This window comes from Bison bison, unplaced genomic scaffold (assembly GCF_000754665.1).
Source record: "Bison bison bison isolate TAMUID 2011002044 unplaced genomic scaffold, Bison_UMD1.0 scf7180017864451, whole genome shotgun sequence".
NCBI lineage: Eukaryota > Metazoa > Chordata > Mammalia > Artiodactyla > Bovidae > Bison > Bison bison.
Window position 1 is genome coordinate 5903485 of NW_011495013.1, and position 20739 is coordinate 5924223.

A 20739-nucleotide genomic window follows, 5' to 3' on the forward strand; every position below is an offset into this window, starting at 1 on the left:
GTGCCCATTGAGTCAGTGATGCCATCCAGCCATCTCATCCTCTGTCGTCCCCTTCTCCTCCTGCCCCCAACCCCTCCCAGCACCAGAGTCTTTTCCAATGAGTCAACTCTTTGCATGAGGTGGCCAAAGTACTGGAGTTTCAGCTTTAGCATCAGTCCTTCCAAAGAAAGCCCAGGGCTCATCTCCTTCAGAATGGACTGGTTGGATCTCCTTGCAGTCCAAGGGACTCACAAGAGTCTTCTCCAACACCGCAGTTCAAAAGCATCAATTCTTCAGCGCTCAGCCTTCTTCACAGTCCAACTCTCACATCCATACATGACCACAGGAAAAACCATAGCCTTGACTAAATGGACCTTTGTTGGCAAAGTAATGTCTCTGCTTTTGAATATGTTATATAGGTTGGTCATAACTTTCCTTCCAAGGAGTAAGCGTCTTTTAATTTCATGGCTGCAGTCACCATCTGCAGTGATTTTGGAGCCCAGAAAAATAAAGTCTGACACTCTTTCCACTGTTTCCCCATCTATTTCCCATGAAGTGATGGGACCGGATGCCATGATCTTTGTTTTCTGAATGTTGAGCTTTAAGCCAACAGCCTTATTAACTATGCAGCAGTATTTCCATTTAACAGGTAGGGAATATTTCAGAAGTCATATCATTAAAAAAAGAGACAGAAATCCAACATTTGAACTCAAACCTTAAGTTTCCTGGCACTATGTTCTTTTTGTTGTACCATACATAAAAACAATCCTTGGAGGTGGGACAGAAATTTCTTTCTTTATAGACTAAAATATAGACTCTAGTCAAGTGTCATGGAAAGTTACAGCAAGAATTTAGTTTCACGTTGAGAATCAGAGTTTTGAAATTGTCAAAGTCTTCTTTCCATATTTAAAACTGACTCAAACACAAGATGGAAAAATAACAACAATAATAAGCTGAGTGACATGAAATAGATGTTAGGTGCATGGGCTCATAAGTCAAGTAGACCAGGGTACTTGATCTTGAGCAGGTTACTTAATCTCTCTTTATTTCAGCCGACTTATCTGTAAAACAGTGGCAATTATACAACTTATTTCTTATAAGGATGAAGTGGGATAATACATATAAAGTTCTTAGAAATAGTTTGGATTTCAAAGAAGGTAGCCTGGTATAGCCTGGTATAAATCACCTTAGCAGTAGCCTTCTTCCCCAAGTCCCCAAACTCAAAAAAAGGGTGGCCTGACAAGAGAATGACACCCATCCGTAAAAGGCCACAAGGTAAAGTGCCAGAGTCAGAGACTGAGTAGGACGCCCCAAGAGAACTACAAAAGAATAAACCAGCTGTGTTTTTGGTGTTTTGGATAACAGAGGTCATTGAAAGGAAATCACATGCATGCCCCATGAGAGGTCCTGCGTTTATCTAACAGCCATACAAATGTCACTGACTGCCAAGAGAGAACCACCTACAGAACGGCTAAGTAAAGAGATATTTCCTAATCTCCCAATTCGTCCCACCCTCTGCTCCCCACCCTCGTGGCCACATGTCTGTTCTCCACGTCTACGTCTCTATTCCTGCCTTGGAAACAGGTTCATCAGTACCATTTTACTAGATTCCACATAAATGTGTTAGTATATGATACTTGTTTTTCTCTTTCTGACTTACTTCACTCTGTTTAATTGACTCTAGGTCCACCCACATCTCAACAAATGACCCTATTTCATTCTTTTTAGTGGTGGGATGGGGAGGGTGCAAGGGAAGTCCAAGAGGCAGGGGATGTATGTATGCATATGGCTGATTCACTTCAAAGACTAGCACAATGTGGAGCAATTATATTCTGATAAAAAAATAAACACACCTGAAAAATGTTTACCAATAAAAAAGATACTTCCTTCCTTTTTATAATTTCCCTTTTCATTGCCTCAACTCTAGAAAGACCCAGAAAGAGAAGAATAGTCGATCACAGCCCACCAGCCACTATGCAACCCTTACTTGTGACTATGGCTAAGAAGAGGAGAGAAGCTCTAAATGGCATAAAATATTGATATTTAAATTGGACTGGATGGAGCTCTTTGATTTTGAAAGTGAACAGAAGCTACAAGAGGCACCCGAGATATTACATGATATGGGGAAAGAAGATCCATACAATGAAGTGCTGTTAAGTGTGCTTTTGAATTTCTAAAGCCCTTGGGATGAAGTCCAAAGGCTTTCTTATAGCCTCGAAAGCTCTGCAATGGTCTTACCTCCACAGTCTCATGCCTAGCAGTTCTCCATACACTCTGCCTATAGCAATATCGGTACTGCAGGGCCTCATGTGTCATGCTTCACCTTACTACCCAAACTCATGGAATTCCCCTGCAGTCTCTTCCCTGTCAACCCCTACATCTGGCAATGTTCACTCCACATTGAGAACAAGGACAATGACCACCTTCTTCAATGCATCACCAGTATCTAACTAACTGCCCAGACCATAGGAGGTAAACACTAATTAGTCCACGAATAAACAAATGAGAGGAATCACTGGGAATTAAGTGTAATAACAAGGATTCTGGGCCATAACAGCTCAAACGGTACACAAGGAGAAAGGCATCGGCAGGGGCAGATGGTAGTGCAATCCCCTAATCCTTACATTCCCAAGTGTGCGATGTGAATGTGCATGTGTATGCATGCCTATGTGACTATATTAAACTAATCACAGTGAGCTCTTTTTCTATATAATATTTATGTATTAAAATATACCGACATATCGAAAAAGCCATGAGATAATAAGATCTGTGGTAACAGAAATCTACTATGTTTCAAGTTTGATTTGGAGATGCTTTTATGGAGTTTTGGGGCAGCTGGCTATAAGGCCCTTCATGATTTGGTTCTAAGTTGTTTTCTAGCTTCCTGTCCCCCAAATCCAAAAGAGCATTCTAGGCTGCAGTCACACTGAACTTTTTAAAGTTTACTAAATTCATCAAGCTCTTTCACTTTGTGCTAAAACACTCATCCTTTATATAGCTGGCTAAACTTTGTCCTCCTCTGCTATCTTTTTTTCCTAGAAATCTTCTCAGATATAGACATCCTCTACCCATATGCTCACTACTACCATATCAATCCATAAATACTTCAATAAAAACATGACCACACTGTTTTAAGATTGTTGATTTTTTCCTTAACTGTCCCCCCACTACACTGTGAACAACACGAGGGCAGCCCTGCTTATACTTAAGTATTCAGCTCCCGACACTGACAGATACAGAGTGTGTACTTAGCAATCTGGTTGAAAAGACCAAACACAACTCATGCCTGGTAGCTCAGGCTGCAATAAAGAAAAAAGACATACAGAGTCTTATAATCCAGCATGGAAGTTCATCAAAAGGAGTCAAAGTCATGTTGTGGAGCATGGGGATCAGAAGGATTGACTCTGCTTGGAGTACCCTAGAAAAACATCAGGGAGGATGAAATTTGAGCTTGGCTTTGAATAAATGAAAACTCTCCAGTTGGCAAAGCAGGAGGGAAGGCATAACAAGAAGAGGGAAAAACATTTGCAAGGCCACTGAGTTGTTAAAGATAATGGCAGGTTCTGAGAACAGCGAGAAGTTCAATGCAACTTAAAAAAAAAGCCTGTCTGACAGTCAATGCCTTACAGCTATTGCCCTCTGCCTTCCCTCCTCGCCTCAACGACGCGGCTTAAAAATGTTGCCTCCACTCTTTCTCCATTTCCTCACCTCCCACATGCCTCAACCCACTGCAATCTGGTTGTTTTTACCATGATCAACAAATATCTCTTTGTTCTTCATCTAATGACACAGCTAAATCCTTTCCTTGGCTTTACCATAATTTATGACACTGTTGTTTTCTCCCTACTTTTGTAATGAATGCTCTCTTGCACTGGCATTAAAACCACATTCTCCTGGTGTTGTAGTTAACCCCTGGGAAAGTGCCCATGGCACCTCAAAACTTCTGTGTTTGACAGTCATCTACGTGCAATGGTTTCTCCTGGAGAATGTAGGGGCATACACTAGTGATGGTGTCTATTATTCCTCATGGCATATAAATCCTGCAGAGTTCTCCCTAAAAGACAGGCCCCACCCTTGTAACCTTGGGAAAGAACATGCAACCACTGCAAGTTTTATTTTAAAAATCACTTCATGTTCAGAAGCCACAGTTGTTTGTTATTTAGTTTATACAAAAGCATAGGGGAGTAGAAAGGAATGATCTCCCCAGAGGCAGTCAGGTGAACTATGACTGCATGTGCTCAGTTCCTACAACCCTTCTTGCTGCAGAAAAGTGATGGCTGGAGTCAAACCACCTTTATCTGCATTCTTTTCTGTAACTATTACCCCACTCCCTAAATGAGGTTTTCAGTTCATTTCAGTTCAGTCGCTCAGTCGTGTCCGACTCTTTGCAACCCCATGAATCGCAGCACGCCAGGCCTCCCTGTCCAACACCAACTCCCAGAGTTCACCCAGACACACGTCCATCGAGTCAGTGATGCCATCCAGCCATCTCATCCTCTGTCGTCCCCTTCTCCTGCCACCAGCAAAACCTATGGGTTCATCCCATTACCAAATGAACCATACCTCCTTCAGGACACAGAATCCTACCTGGACAGAGGGCTGTAACTGATACAGATACCTGACTACTAAACATCATTGCGTCTGATAAGGAAGGAAACACAGTGCTCTCCAATGTTGATTATTAAGGATCAAAGCACAGTCTAGTTGAGAGAAGGGAATGCTCCTCCATTCTGACAGACATCCTTGGTTGCTCCTTCTCAGTCTCCTCTACAGTCTTTTTAATCCTCCTCTATTCTAGAGTTTCTGTAAAAGCATGATTACCATATCACTCTAATCTCTTTCCTTGTACAAGTTCATGTATGCCCACGGTTTCAGCTTTCAGATGACTCCTGAGCCATCTGCACTCTAAGCCTTTCTCTTGAGCTCGATCTATGCCTGCTTCCTAGACAGCTCCAGGTAAATATCTTACAAAGACCGCAACCTAATATGTCCAAAACATATTCATCCCTCAGACACGAGAACAAAAGCAAACAAACTTTTCTTCCTATGTTCCCTATCCCAGTGAATGGTACCATCATCCATCCAATGCTCCCAAACACTCATCCTATATTTCTCCTGCAACCCCTACCTCCAAAATGTCATCAAAGCTTTATCACATTCTTTAAATCTTTTCATTTTTTTTTTTTATCTTCAGTCTTTCTACCTGACCCAGTCTGCAATTATTTCTTGCCGGGTATACAGAAGCTTTCAAACAATTCTATCCTTTTCTTGCCCTCTAATATAAATTACTAGATTGCAAAAAATCTGACTCTTCACATGCCCTCTATATTACCCCACCCTCAAACACAAAAACACAAACAAACAAAACTTTTCTTCCTATGTTCCATATCCCAGTGAATAGTATCATCATCTATCCAATGCCCCAAGCCTTTAACCCTATGATGGTTTTTGGCTTCCCTCAGCATAGAGTTGAATACTTCAACCTGTTAAAAGGCAGACTGTCATGCCCTACAACAAGCAATTATGATTCCACAGATCTTAGAATGAGCCTAGGAAATAACTTTTAAAATAAATACTTCAACTGATCCCAAAACATTTCTATTAATCTCATTATGAGGAAAATTATTAAAAACCTTAGCTAGGAAAGTGCTGAAAAACACGGGCTGAATATTCCCTAAATCTAATTCTCATGCTTCCAAAATATCAATAACTTTACAGTAGTCAAATTCTACATCTGGCTTTAAAATGAGTACATATTATTAAATTATCTTTGATCTATAGTATTTGCCACATTTTCAGTCATTTTCTTTATTTAGACACATTTCCAAATGTCAATTGCTGATAAGGATCAACACGTTAAACTCATGATCAATTTTCAACCAAATATCAAGCTATAATAATTCTCTAACCTCCTTATGATGTTAACTCAGTTCAGTTCACTTCAGTCGCTCAGTTGTGTCCAACTCTTTGTGACCCCATGGACTGCAGCAATCAGGCCACCCTGTCCATCACGAGCTCCCGAAGTTTATTCAAACTCATATCCATTGAGTCAATGATGCCACCCAACCATCTCATCCTCTGTCATCCCCTTCTGCTCCTGCCTTCAGTCTTTCCCAGAATGAGGGTCTTTTTAAATGAATCAGTTCTTCGCATCAGATGGCCACAGTATTGGAGTTTCACCTTCAAAATCAGTCCTTCCAATGAATATTCAGGACTGATTTCCTTTAGGATTGACTGGTTTGATCTTGCAGTCCAAAGGACTCTCAAGAGTCTTCTCACACCACAGTTTAAAGGCATCAATTCTTCTGTGCTCAGCTTTCTTTATAGTCCAACTCTCACATCCATACATGACAAGTGGAAAAACCATAGCCTTGACTAGACAGACCTATGTTGACAAAGTAATGTCTCTGTTTCTTAATATGCTTTCTAGGTTGGTCATAACTTTTCTTTCAAAGAGCAAGGATCTCTTAATTTCATGGCTGCAGTCACCATCTGCAGTGATTTTGGAGCCCCAAAAAATAAAGTCTGCCACTGTTTCCATTGTTTCCCCATCTATTTGCCATGAAGTGATGGGACCAGATGCCATGTTCTTAGTTTTCTGAATGCTGAGTTTTAAGCCAACATTTCACTCTCCTTTTCCCTTTCATCAAGAGGCTCTTTAGTTCTTCTTCACTTTCTGCCATAAGGGTGGTGTCATCTGCATATCTGTGGTTACTGATATTTCTCCTGGCAATCTTAATTCTAGCTTGAGCTTCATCCAGTCCAGCATTTCTCATGATATATTCTGCATATAAGTTAAATAAGCAGGTTGACAATATACAGCCTTGACATACTCCTTTCCCAATTTGGAACCAGTGTCTTGTTCCATGTGCAGTTATAACTGTTGCTTCCTGAGCTTTATACAGATTTCTCAAGAGGCAGGTCAGGTGGCCTTGTATTCCCATCTCTTTCAGAATTTTCCAGAGTTTGTTATGGTCCACACAGTCAAAGGCTTTGGCATAGTCAATAAAGAAGAAATAGATGTTTTTCTGGAACTCTCTTGCTTTTTCCATGATCCAGTGGATGTTGGCAATTTGATCTCTGGTTCCTCTGCCTTTTCTAAAACCAGCTTGAAGATCTGAAAATTCTCGGTTGATGTATTATTGAAGCCTGGCTTGGAGAATTTTGAGCATTACGTTGCTAGTGTGACACGAGTGCAATTGTGCAGTAGTTTGAGAATTCTTTGGCATTGTCTTTCTTTGGGATTGGAATGAAAACTGATCTTTTCCAGTCCTGAGGCCACTACTGAGTTTTCCAAATTTGCTGGCATATTGAGTGCAGCACTTTCACAACATCATCTTTTAGGATTTGAAATAGCTCAACTGGAAATCCTTCACCTGCACTAGCTTTGTTCATAGTGATGCTTCCTAAGACCCACTTGACTTCACATTCCAGGATGTCTGGCTCTAGGTGAGTGATCACACCAATGTGATTATCTGGGTAGTGAAGATCTTTTTTGTACCATTCTTCTGTGTATTCTTGCCACCGCTTCTTAATATCTTCTACTTCTGTTAGGTCCATACCATTTCTGTCCTTTATTGTGCTCATTGTTGCATGAAATGTCCCCCTGGTATCTCTGATTTTCTTGAAGAGATCTCTAGTTTCCCATTCTATTGTTTTCCTCTATTTCTTTGCATTGATTGCTGAGGAAGGCTTTCTTATCTCTCCTAGCTGTTCTTTGGAACTCTGCATTCAAATGGGTATATCTTTCCTTTTCTCCTTTACCTTTTGCTTCTCTTCTTTTCACAGCTATTTGTAAAGCCTCCTCAGACAACTATTTGCCTTTTTTCATTTCTTTTCCTTGGGGATGGTCTTGATCCCTGCCTCCTGTACAATGTCACAAACCTCAGTCCATAGTTCTTCAGGCACTCTGTCTATCAGATCTAATCCCTTGAATCTATTTGTCACTTCCACTGTATAATCGTAAGGGATTTGATTTAGGTCATGATACTAACTACTGAACTGCACAATATCCCAATAACTTCTAGGGTTTCTAAGAGATAATGTACTCTGTGTTTTCATAAGATAGACAATTATTTACCAAGGGGATTTATATGATCAATAAACCAAGGTTACCACCTACCTGACTTCCTCCTTTTAATGACCTAATGGTAAACTCTAGATCAGAAATCTTGATATGACTTCAAAGTGTCCATTGTTTAAGCTCTAACCCTAACACTTATCAGTGCAAGAGATAAGCACTTGGGCTGAGGTTCTTAGTCTAGGTTTCAGTGCAATAGTTAGTGGCTGTACCACTATGTCTGAAGAATATGCTCACATAGTGAAAATGCTTACTAGAATGGGAACAGATCTCCTATGCAGACCAAATAAAAAGGGAAAAAACACACACTGAGGAGTTATAAATTGCTTAAATGTGCTATGAGATATTACCTACTCTGTCAATTAGCTACTAGTACATTCCCAAGTTTACCTTCTTACTCATGGATTTTTTTAAAGTTGAATTTTTGTAAAAAATCAACTTAATTGCAAACACTGCAATTAGAATCTTTAATTATAATTTAGGTCTGCAACTTTCTTTGGGCAATTATGCTAGTTAATGATTCTGAGACAGCAGTGTGTATGTGTGTGTGTGTGTGTGTGTGTACTTGCTCCTTTGGGTCTTAGTTCTTTTTGCTAGGATGCTTTTTTCCTCTCAGGCTAATGTCACAACAAATCTCATCACTGACCTGCACAGGCAGACTTAGGAGTTTAGGTTCTGCTACCGAGTATGCACATTGCATGGAAATAAGAGTATCAGCTATGTCTCCCAAAGTGAAATTAAATTTATTCTTTACTATTTACCTATTAAAAAACTGCTTCTGTAAGATATAAATTAGATACCTTCATATCCAGTTTTATGTATGGGCAGTAATAACATGAGTATCTTGCCCCTCTGTATCATAATAAATTTCCTTATGTTTAGAGTAGCACACATGAGTTTCATTTCCTGACCTGGCCATCCATGCTAACATGAATTCAAACTTTTTTGCTCATTATTTTCCTTGCTTTCCAACAAGAGTAATATCGATTGAAAATCATTCCATGTGAACAACATGAAGGCCAAATCATTTCTATTTCACAGGTGTGGAAATTAAGCTCTGTCTTCTCTAACAGATTTACAATATGAGGGAGTATCTGTGTCTGTGTTACACATGTATATAGATTAAGCAACTTTCACTTTCTTCTCTAGATTTGGACAAAAATCAAACAGTAGCTATTCAGTGATCAAACTATCTCTGGACTCTCCCTCAAAAGCCTCTTCATATCACACATATACACCTATTATTAGTGAATGACCCTTCAGCTCCAAATTCATCCTCTTTTCCCTTTCTTTGAGACATGGGAGAAGCACTCTGTACACTCTGCTCCTTCATCAGCTCATGTAATGTTAGGCCTGTCATTAGAGGAGACTGCCACATTTTTAGCAAAGAAAGAGGGCTTGCTTTCCTGGTTCTCTTCCTGGTTTAGCTGCATTGTTATCCTTTGGTTCAGCTTCAAAGGACTGCCATGCTGTGAGTTTTCAGCCAGCAGGCCTGATATTCCTCTGACCAGCTTCAGTATGTACCTTCATACATTTCTAAACTGGCTGTGTCTTCACCAGTGGCAGGTATATCCTCCTCTAGCCAAAAAGTCCTCTCAGGTGAGCTCTAAATCTTGGCCTTGGGGGAAAGGACTCCCTTCTAGTCCTGAGTTCCTTCCTTGTTCATGATGCTTACCCGAGAAGCAGATGCTGCACTTTCTGCATTTGTTAAATCTACATTGCTTAGAGTATCCTTTTACAATTTTATTTAACCATCTTGTCTGAATTAATAATTCATTTCATTAAATTTTCCCTGTTCTAATTACTGTTATGGATTCTTTCCTCTAACTGGATGCTGACGATAGAATATGTGCCCAGTTGATGGTCTCGCAATTAATTACACTGCCCTCAAGCCAACTGTTGGTAGGAATGAGTAAACAAGGCACATAAAGATGGAATTCAAGTAGAAAATTTGACATGACCAAAGAGAATTCTATAGGACGATGTTAGGCTAGGTGATTCAAGGACAGTATATGCTAGGAAAAAACATCTAGGGTCTTGAGCAGCTCAAGAGGGTGCAGAGATGTTTATATATTTCATTTTAGGGTAATTTATAGTGTATACAAGTGCACTTGCTCACATACATACACACATAATCCAAAATACATAAAGAAAACAAAACATGTTTTTTTTTAATTTTTTAATTTTTTTAAATTTTATTTTATTTTTAAACTTTACAATATTGTATTAGTTTTGCCAAATATCGAAATGAATCCACCACAGGTATACATATGTTCCCCATCCTGAACCCTCCTCCCTCCTCCCTTCCCATACCATCCCTCTGGGTCGTCCCAGTGCACCAGCACCAAGCATCCAGTATTGTGCATCAAACCTGGACTGGCGACTCGTTTCATACATGATATTATACATGTTTCAATACCATTCTCCCAAATCTTCCCACCCTCTCCCTCTCCCACAGAGTCCATAGACTGTTCTATAAATGTTGCCAACTCAATGTTGCCTACTCAACTCAATTTAACCTATAGAGTTTGCACTAAATGAGTTTGCACTAAATGAGTGCATTTTCACATTTAATGTAATGTGTATCCCATCAAATATGAAAGCTTTTTTACTATTGAGTTGTAGCAGTTCTTTATATATTTGGGATGCTGACCCCTTATCAGATATATAATTTGCAAAAATTTTCTTCCATTCTGTACATTACCTTTTCAGCTTATTGATTTATTTTGCTGTGTAGAAGGTTTTGGTTTGATACAGTCAGTCCTACTTGTTTATTTTTGCTTTTGTGTCAGGTTTAAAAAAATCATCACCAAGACCAATGTCAAAGGGCTTCTCTCTCATATTTTCTTCTAGGAGTTTTATGATTTCAGGTATTATAGTCAAGTCTTTGATCCACTTTGAGTTGAAGCTACCAGATTTCTAAATGTTTTGGTAATCCCAAAGAATGGTCAGAACAAAAGTAGGAGAATTAGCTTAATCCATTATCATCACTGGAAAAGAGTCACTTCATACATTTTGCCAAAAATATATGACTGTTTGTCTAAAACCCTCAAGTAGCAAACATCATGTGTCTAGGAAAAGTATATATTTTGATATATACATTTTTTGAGGTAAAATAATTCACTTTGCAAAACGAACAAACAAAAACTTTAACACAGTTCTGTTAGCACAAATGTTCACTACACAAAATCTACAACATTGGAAACTTTGATATTTTGGGGTCCTATACCATTTGCCTTTCTGTTTTAGCTGGTAATAAAACACCAAAGGTAACCATATAGGAACCATAATTTATATAATATTTTGCTACTCTTTCAACTGTGCTTGGCACAATTCTGATTCTCTGCACTTGGCTTCACATAGAGGTCAGGTATTCATTCTCACTGTGTCTCTAATACATGGGAGCATTTACTAAGACAAGCTGCACAGGCTTCCCTGGTGGCTCAGATGTAAAGTGTCTGTCTACAATGCGGGAGACCTGGGTTCGATCCCTGGGTCAGGAAGATTCCCTGGAGAAGGAAATGGCAACCCACTCCAGTACTCTTGCTTAGAAAATCCCATGGATGGAGTAGCCTCAACCAGGCTACTCCATGCATGGGGTTGCAAAGAGTCAGACACGACTGAGAGACTTCACTTAACTTAATGTAGAAGCTGAAGTTGGAGGGAAAGCACTTAACGTTTCACATATTAATCTGAAAGAACTTCAAAGATCTACAGTGTTTGGTATCAATCACCTCCCCAAAACTGATAGCTCTGTTGGTAAAGAATCAGCCTGCAATGCAGGAGACCCTGGTTCAATTCCTGGATCAGGAAGATCTGCTGGAGAAGGGATAGGCTACCTACTCCAGTATTCTTGGGCTTCCCTTGTGGCTCAGCTGGTAAAGAATCCACCTGCAATGCAGAGACCTGGGTTCAATCCTTGGGTTGGGAAGATCCCCTGGAAAAGGGAACAGCTACCCACTCCAGTATTCTGGCCTAGAGAATTCCATGGACTGCATAGTCCATGGGGTCACAGAGAGTTGGACACGACTGAGTGACTTTCACTTTCACCCCTCTTGTACTTGACATCTTCAGCCATCCATGCTCATCAAGTTCTCTGACTGTGAGGTCAGAGAAGTGACTCTGGGTGGAAGAAAAACATATTTTTGTGATAAAATTGGCATAACTAACTCCTAAAGGAAAGGTAGGTATGTCCCAATAAATTGTATAATTATAGGAATGTAAAGTGATGCAGTCACTACAGAAAACAGTATGGAGGTTCCTCAAGAAACTAAAACGAGTTGCCATATGATTCAGCCATCCCGCTCATGGAAATATATCTGGAAAAAAGCAAATACTCTAATTTTAAAAGACACATGCACCCCACATCAGCACTATTTAGAATAACCAAGACGTGGAAACAACCCACATGTCTGTCAATAGAAAACTGGCTTAAGAAGATGTCACACACACACACACACACACACACACACACACAACAGGATTGTCATCGTCGTGAAGTCATGAAGTCGCCCAGTCATGTCTGACTCTTCGTGACCCCAGGGACTGTAGCCCACCAGGCTCCAGTCAGATAGAAAGACAAATACTATATCATATCACTTATATGTGGAATCTAAGCAATAATACAAATGCATGTATATACAAAACGGAAACAGATTCACAGACATAGAAAACAAACTTAAGGTTACCAAAGGGAAGGTGGGGGAAGGATAATTTAGTAATATATGATTAACAGAGGTGGGGGAAGGATAAATGAAGAATATATGATTAACAGATAAAAACTACTATACATGCCATAGATAAGCAATGAGGATTTACTGTATAGCTCAGGGAACTATGTTCAATATCTTATAATAACCTATAATGGAAAATAATCTGAAAACAAAGTAACTGAATCATTAGGCTATACACCTGAAACTAACACAATATTGTAAATTAACTATAGTATAGTTCAAAAAAAACCTGGCCAATCTTGTTTATGAGCATCTGCAAGAAAGGAAACCCTTTAGTTTTAAACCCATATTTATCCAGATGGAAAACATCCATGCTTGTCATCCTTCCCCATGGGATATCAGATAAAAGGAAGAAACTGGGGAGGATGACATGATGGAGGATGGCCAGGCAAAGCCTGGGACAAGGGCATCTCCTCTAATTCTCATTTTCTGACAGCAAGAAAGGTGGATGAAAAATTATTTAAAGAAAAAATTTCTATAGTACAGCACTATAGGTAGTAGTAGAAGATGCTGCAAGTAGTCTAATAAATTCTTGTGCTCAACCAAGAATTTAGTGATGATTGGTCTAGTGCACTGATTTCTAACCCAATGGACCACTCTCCCTCTTCTCCTGATCTCATTTTAAAGAAAAATAAAGACCAGTTCCATAGAATTCAAGCGTTAAGATTCTAGTTTTCTTAGATTGATTTATATGTATCTATTATAAATGAGGAGTGTTTGTTGCTGTTCAGATGCTAAGTCATGTCTGACTTTTTGCAACCCCATGGATTGCATCCCACCAGGCCTCCCTGTCCTTCACTATCTTCCAGAGTTTGCTCAGATCCATGTCCATTGAGTTGGTGATGCTATCTAACCATCTCATCCTCTGCCACCTGTACTGTATTTATTGATACGACCAGTATGACCAGAAATCCACCTTATTCAATGGCAGTAGAAGGTTTCCATTTGTAACACTGATCATGACCACAACCTGTAAGAAGCAATTATCTATGAAACTGTACGGACATATGGAAGTCAAGTAGGGGTTTTAATCTTAGAAAATGCTTCTCAGTAATATCATTACTTTGTTTAAACAATTGTTTGCCACACTGTAGCTGGGTAGAAAGCTTTGAAAATAATATAAAATATAAAGAGTTAATCTGACCACTTAAGTTACAATGGTACACCGTTCTACAAGCAGATTAACAGCCTTAACTCTCCATGTATTTGGGCAAACTAATACAGGCATGGGGCTTCCCTGGTGGCTCAGATGGTAAAGAATCCACCTGCAATGTGGGAGACCTGGGTTAGAGCCCTGGGTTGGGAAGATCCCCTGGAGGAGGGCATGGCAACCCACTTTAGTATTCTTGCCTGGAGAATCCCCATGGACAGAGGAGCCTGGCAGGTTACAATCCATGGGGTTGCAAAGAGTCAGACATGACTGAGCGACTATGTACAGCAAACAGGCAAAACAGGCATGAGACAGATACGTAATCTATAACACTAAAAATATGTGTTTATTTTGAATTATCTCCCACACTTCCCATTATATGAAGTAAAAATATTATGAAAAACTTACCATGTCTGTATCTGAGACAGGGCCAAAACTGGTCACATAGATGTTAGTGAAGACTTCGGTAATACTGTCTGGTATGAGAAAAAGAGATTGAATATAGATATTATATTATGATAACCAGAGCGAGAGAAGCGGTCAAGAGTATGGCATGGTGAGAAAGTTCTGTGATAATCGGGAATATTGCTGTTTGCTTTCTTTTCAACGTTCACAACCAACAAATATAGCTATATGGCTTAATTATTCCCTAGGGTCTCACAGTCCTAAATGCTAAATTAAACTATGACAGCCTTTTGTTTTCAGCTCAGAATGGTTTCTCAGAAACTATCTTAAATGTACCAGTATGGAAAATAAAATACACTTACTATCCTTACTGTTTGATACAGTCCTAAAATTGATCATTAAACCAAATATTTCAGATAGTATTTCATGATGGTAGAGATTTAGTTTGTAGACTGTAAACTACTGTATCTTCTCAATAATGCACAAACACATTGATAATCACTATAAACAAACATAATTCATATTAATATAAAAAGGTTTATCATTCAGTGACACAAAAAAGCAAATAACATTCCTTAATCACAAGGATTACTTCCAAAAAAGATTGCTTTTAAATGTATTTAAGAATGCCTGAACTGCTAAAATTAAATTGAATTAGATTTGGAAGTTATGTAACTTATAAAGTGTAGCATAATTAGCTGGATTGCTCTGCTAAACAGGTGATTTAGATTTCTGATTTTCAAATAAGCCAAATGGCGATGGGGGAAAGCTCAAAGTAAAAAATTAAAAATAAAGCCCTTTCAATATTCTTACAAGAAAAAAATTACATCATTAATTTCTACCATCATGAACTTAATGTCTTATCTGCTAAGTGACAAATGTGTAACTCTACACAAACAATATCATGAAATATTTTAACATTATACTGGACATTAATTCACAACCATAAGACAGCAATTAGGTTATAGTATCTACTAAAGCAAAAGAATTTTGAAATAACAGAGTAGCCTGAACGTTTACTCTTCAAAGGTCTTAACATATAATAACTGCATGACAAATCTGTGAGATAGAGTCTCTGGTATCATCCCAATACACTTAAATACTGACATATGGATAGTTAAGGAAATGTGCCCCACGACGCACACTTTGTAGAGTAGACATAGTCAGGTTTTAGGACCCATGCAATCTGTTCCTGAGCACTCAAGGTAAACAAAGTATTGGATCTCAGTCAAGAATTAATTTAAAACTGTTTTCTTATTAATGACATATTCTACTCTCCACAATACTCTGTGCCAAAGCATAGTATGGTGTTCCAGATAAATATATTCATTCAACTTTGTTATTTTATATACTATTTTATTCCAAAAAATGGTACTCATGAAATTTTGTTTTGAAACTCATCTATAAAGTTAATTCTCAGCTGCCACCTGCCCCCAAATATCTGTACAGGGTCTGTTCCATAGCTATACAATTTGTGCTCAGAAGAGTCCTGTGCTTGGTCTAATGTTCTCTTTCCACTTCCCTGAAATTCTTAATTATGTTCTGAATAAAGCACCCTACATTTTCATCCTGGACTGGGTCTCACAACTTATATAGCTGGTCCTGGGTCTGACTTATATATGTTTTTTCCTCTTATTCATACCAAATCAATCATACTCTCACATTTACTCAAACAACTGAATAAAATTTTAGTCATTATAGATATTGACTTAAAATGTACTAGAGGAGAGAAATTAAAATGTTAAGGTAGTCTTTACCCAAATATAGGCAAATGGAAGTATTCTCCTCAGTCTGGAGTTGTTAAGTTAGAAAAGAGTGATGATAAAAATACATGAAAATATTCATGCTAAGAATATGAAAGAATACCCACTTACATACCACATGACAAGTAAAAAGTAAGGTAGAATATGGTCATCCTAATGAATGTATTGAGGTGCCTACTAAGAATATAAAGAGAAAAAAATAAGATTACCCTCAAAGCTCTAAGCAGTAAAAGAAACACCTCAAGACACAGAACACAGGTATACAAAGTTGCCCTAAAGAAAATGATTTCAAAGTTCGTTGACTTCATAAACATAGATAAAGAACATATGCATTGCAAGGGATATTCTCCTGTTAAGCATATTCGCAAAAAGTAGAGGAAAATAAAGTGTCCCGAAAACTAGAGACTAGTCTTCAAAGGCAACTTACACCCCTGTGAAGAAATGAGTTATGCAGTCACTGCTGCTAAGAAATCCAGTAATCTGAGGTATGGGACAGTAACTGAAGTTAGAGACCTGGGAGCCATCAGTAAAATAAAAAATGTGTGCAGTGACCAGCTTGGAGAGAGGGGATTTCTAGAAGAGGAAAAGGCTGGAGTGATTTTATATACTCTTTGAGAAGCTTGATTGTGAAAGAGGAGGGGACTCTAGCAACAGGGGAAGGTGGGGGAACTGGAGAGACAGTTTTTTGCTTGCTGGTTTAAGGTAGAAGATAGTTAAGCATCTGCCAATGCAGACAGAAGGGACTAAGGGAGCAGCTGAATTTTTAGGAGGCAAGATCAATAAAAGAGAAATATTCCTGGGTAAGCGTGTAATGCATTCATTAAAAAGGCTCACAATATATACACGGAGGGAAGGAGGAGGGACTATCCTTAATTATGTCAAGTGAGAAGAGTGTTGAAATAAATGGAAGTAGGTTTTCAGGTCTAGAGGCAGGAAAGTTCCTGGAGAGGAGAGAAATTCCGAGTTACGTGCAAAATATTGTTTCCATCACTTTTACTAAAATAAATGATGATTCCAAGTCAAAAATTTGATAGTTTAAATAATTACGTTAACAACATTTACAATAGTATACGTCCATAGAAGACCAATGGAGCATCTGCTGCCAGTCCTTTGTCCATATTCTCTTGACAATCATGATTCCTTGCCATGCTGGGCTGTTCTGGTGCAAGCTTCTGTGATTCTCTCCTTGAGGGCTTTCCCTGGCTGCACAAGGCGGAAAGGAATTGCAGAAAAGTCTGTGCTCCTGGGAACAGCCATCAACAAATGACTGATGAGTTGGAGGAAATATAACTCAACTTGATCTCTCTCTCAACGGACACAACTCTCAGGCATGCTCTACACCATTTCCCAGATGACCTCCATGGGATGAAACCCCAACTGTACTCAGCAGTAACCTGCTCATGATGGTACCCTGCTTTGGCTGTCCTCCCTGGACATTTTGTCCTTCAGCTAGTGTCTGTTGATATCACTTCCCAAATGATTGTGTATCAAATATCATTCACTTACTCTAAGAAGAAAAGACAATAATAATTAAGGACTTGGGAAAGATATTAGTTGTATTAAAATATATTAATTAATTGGAGCTAATCATCCAAACAACAAGCTCTACTGTCTTCACCCCTGTAATTTTGATATTAATGGTAATATTAAGTAGTATGTGAGCTCACAATACAAAAAGTAAAATCAAATTGTAGATGACATCTCTTCAGAAAGATCAAGATGCTAATAATTTTGCTCACTGTGTAGCACGAATAGACTGTCACGCACATGTTTTAAGACAAGTTAGTCATTGCTGTGTTTTGCTTTACTCTCAGCAACAACAAAGACACTGTGCTTCCTGGGATTATTCCCAAAACACCTACATGTGCCATTTGTCATCAGTCAAGTTTGTTCAAGTCAACGAATACTTTCTAAGTTATTTTTGTTTACATGGCACTTACTGTTCCTATTCAAAGTTGGAAACATTGAATCTGATAATATTATTCGTTACCATTCTACCACAAAAGAATTGCTGCTCCTTACCCAAAATCTTCCTCCCAGTAGACACTCAACATATGTTTGATAAATACAGTGCCCATAAAATCAGAAAGAGTTAAGAAGAAGAATAAAATCAGTATGAACTGTGTTTTCATACAATCACTTTTCATGGTATTTTTAAGTTTTGGTCTTTGATTCCTTGTGATGATTTGGAAACATGAAACATAAACATATATTGAATACATGAAATTTCCTCTCAGTATGAGATTCCTGATGCTTTAAAATTTTTGAATTTTTATATATTCTGTTTGTTCTTCTAGTTTGTTTATCTATCTTTTATTTTTTATTTTTATTTATCTTTTATCTTTTATTTTTCCCCCTAATGAAAATGCATTGATTTAAAAAGTATAGCCCATCTGGGGATCCCAAACAAGAATCAAAGGCTTCCCTGGTGGCTCAGATGGTAAAGAATCCACTGCAATATGGGAGACCCAGGTTCGATCCCCATGTCAGAAAGATCCCCTAGAGAAGGGTATGGCTACCCACTCCAGTATTCTTGCCTGGAGAATTCCAAGGACAAAGAAGCTTGGAGGGCTACAGTCCATGGGATTGCAAAGAGTCAGACATGACTGAGAGTCTAACACTAGCACACTTAAACAAGATCAAGTTGCCTATATGTTTATGGACAGGATACAAAGTCCTCAAAGGATAAACTAAACATACCCCATCATGACAGTCACTGATTAGGGGTTTCAAATCAATCTGATTTTGATATCACTGGAGAGTTTATCTATCCTCGACAGGATTTGGGACTGTTCTGGTCCTTAGAACCACTGTCAGGTAGAAGATTTGTCTCTCTCTTTGAAATGTCTTCCTTCGATATATAATGATTCAGCTTACTCTTGTGAGGAAGCTGAAGACATTCTTCTCTCCCCAAAGCACTAGTAAAAGAAACCAAAGAAAAAAAGGAAGAGGAGAATGAATGCACATTGATTCTCATGGATTTAGTCAGACCGTTTGGTTCAATTAACAAATAGCTACTCAGGGCTTACTAAGTACAGTTCAGAGACATCCCCTGCCTGACAGACAAGGGAGAGAATGTTTCCCAAGGGAGGCTGGTTAGTGGTACCAGGAGCAATTTATGTTCCTCAAGGTTATGTTGGGACTCTGACAAGGGAAAAAATGAAGAATTCTCTAAGTTCTCACTTCTGCTACTACATGTTAGATTCTCTTATGAGGAGCTCCTAGTGTTCCATCCCATACCAAGTTGTTAAGAATGGCATACAGAGCACATCAGATGCCCTAGAACCCTAAGAGGTCAAAGTGCAGCCTGAGCACAGGTTATTAAAGATCTAGTGTCCCTGGGTTAGTTAGAAACATGGAGATTATTAATCACCAACTCAAAATCCTAAATTGTTCTCTAAGTACTAATAGAAACCAGCTTACCAACTAAGTTATGAGAATTTATAAACTATGCTGATATAAATTTATATTTTTCTCCCCCAATACATAATAAAAATAAATATTCTCATGCACAATATATAATGGGAACTCCCCAATGACTCAGCAATGGATTCTTTAGAATCCACCTGCATTGCAGGAGCTTCAGGAAATGCAAGTTTGATCTCTGGGTCAGGAAGATCGGGACTAACAACCCACTCCAGTATTCTTGCCTGGAGAATTCCATGGACAGAGGAGCCTGGCGGGATACAGTCCATGGGACTGCAAAGAGACAAGACTGAAGCGACTGAGAACACATGTAAGCCAACATATAATAAGGATAAACTTTTACCTTTTTAACATAAAGAATTATTTTATAAATCAACATAAATGGAGTATTCTTAATGCATTAAGGACTACAAATCATATATATGTATACATATTGTATATATATTTCTAATACAAGGGATTCAAAGAATTTCCCTATTCATTTTCTTTACTATAAAATAAGGTGCTTAAGTTAAAGTATGCTAGTTGATTTTTTCCTTTATGATCTTTTCACCATCCTCACAGAACACTGCTGTGGACAGCGATATTTTCATTTACTCTGCAAAATAATTTTGCAGTTCTTTTTACTACTGTGTAGAAAGAAAGTATTTAAATGTAATAGAAGTACAGACATTGAAAATACAATTTCAAAGGCTCGTGTAGGCCATGGCTTCAGATATTCAAAATTCTGCCTCCTCTGTTTCTAGACTTGGTAAAAGACACCATCATTTTGCCAATTGTCAAACTTATAGTCTCAGTCTGAACTTCTTCCTCATATTCAGCATTTTAATTGCTGACCAGGTCCGGCTGACTCTATCCTACAGTTCTTGACTTTTCTTCCCCTCTCCGTCCTCACTGGCAATGACATTTGGAATGGCCCCTTCAAGCTTTGCTGCTTCTAGTCTCACCAACTCCTATATAGCCTCCATGACACTACTAGTAAAAAAATATGTGATGTCTCTTCTCTGATCAAAATTTTCCTCAAAGACTATCCTTTCCCCAAAGACCGAGTTTGAAAACCATGGCATAGCACATCAGCTCTTTCATGATCTTTGTCATCTTTCCAATTGACCCAATCTTGCCCCACATGGTGTATCTCAGCCATAACCATACTCAATTTCATGTCATCTTCTTTCAGGTTTTTTGGGGGTGGGGGGAATAAGT

General features: G+C 38.6%; 1 protein-coding gene across 1 annotated transcript in view; it reads right to left on the reverse strand.

The window, feature by feature from the left end:
• The window catches only part of GABRA2 (gamma-aminobutyric acid (GABA) A receptor, alpha 2), a 141218-nt gene that overhangs the window by 70440 nt on the left and 50039 nt on the right, over positions 1-20739 (reverse strand). Inside the window, exon 4 of the mRNA XM_010858861.1 lies at positions 14351-14418. Within this exon, the coding sequence (XP_010857163.1) occupies positions 14351-14418 (68 nt within the window). The remainder of the gene's footprint in view (positions 1-14350; positions 14419-20739) is intronic.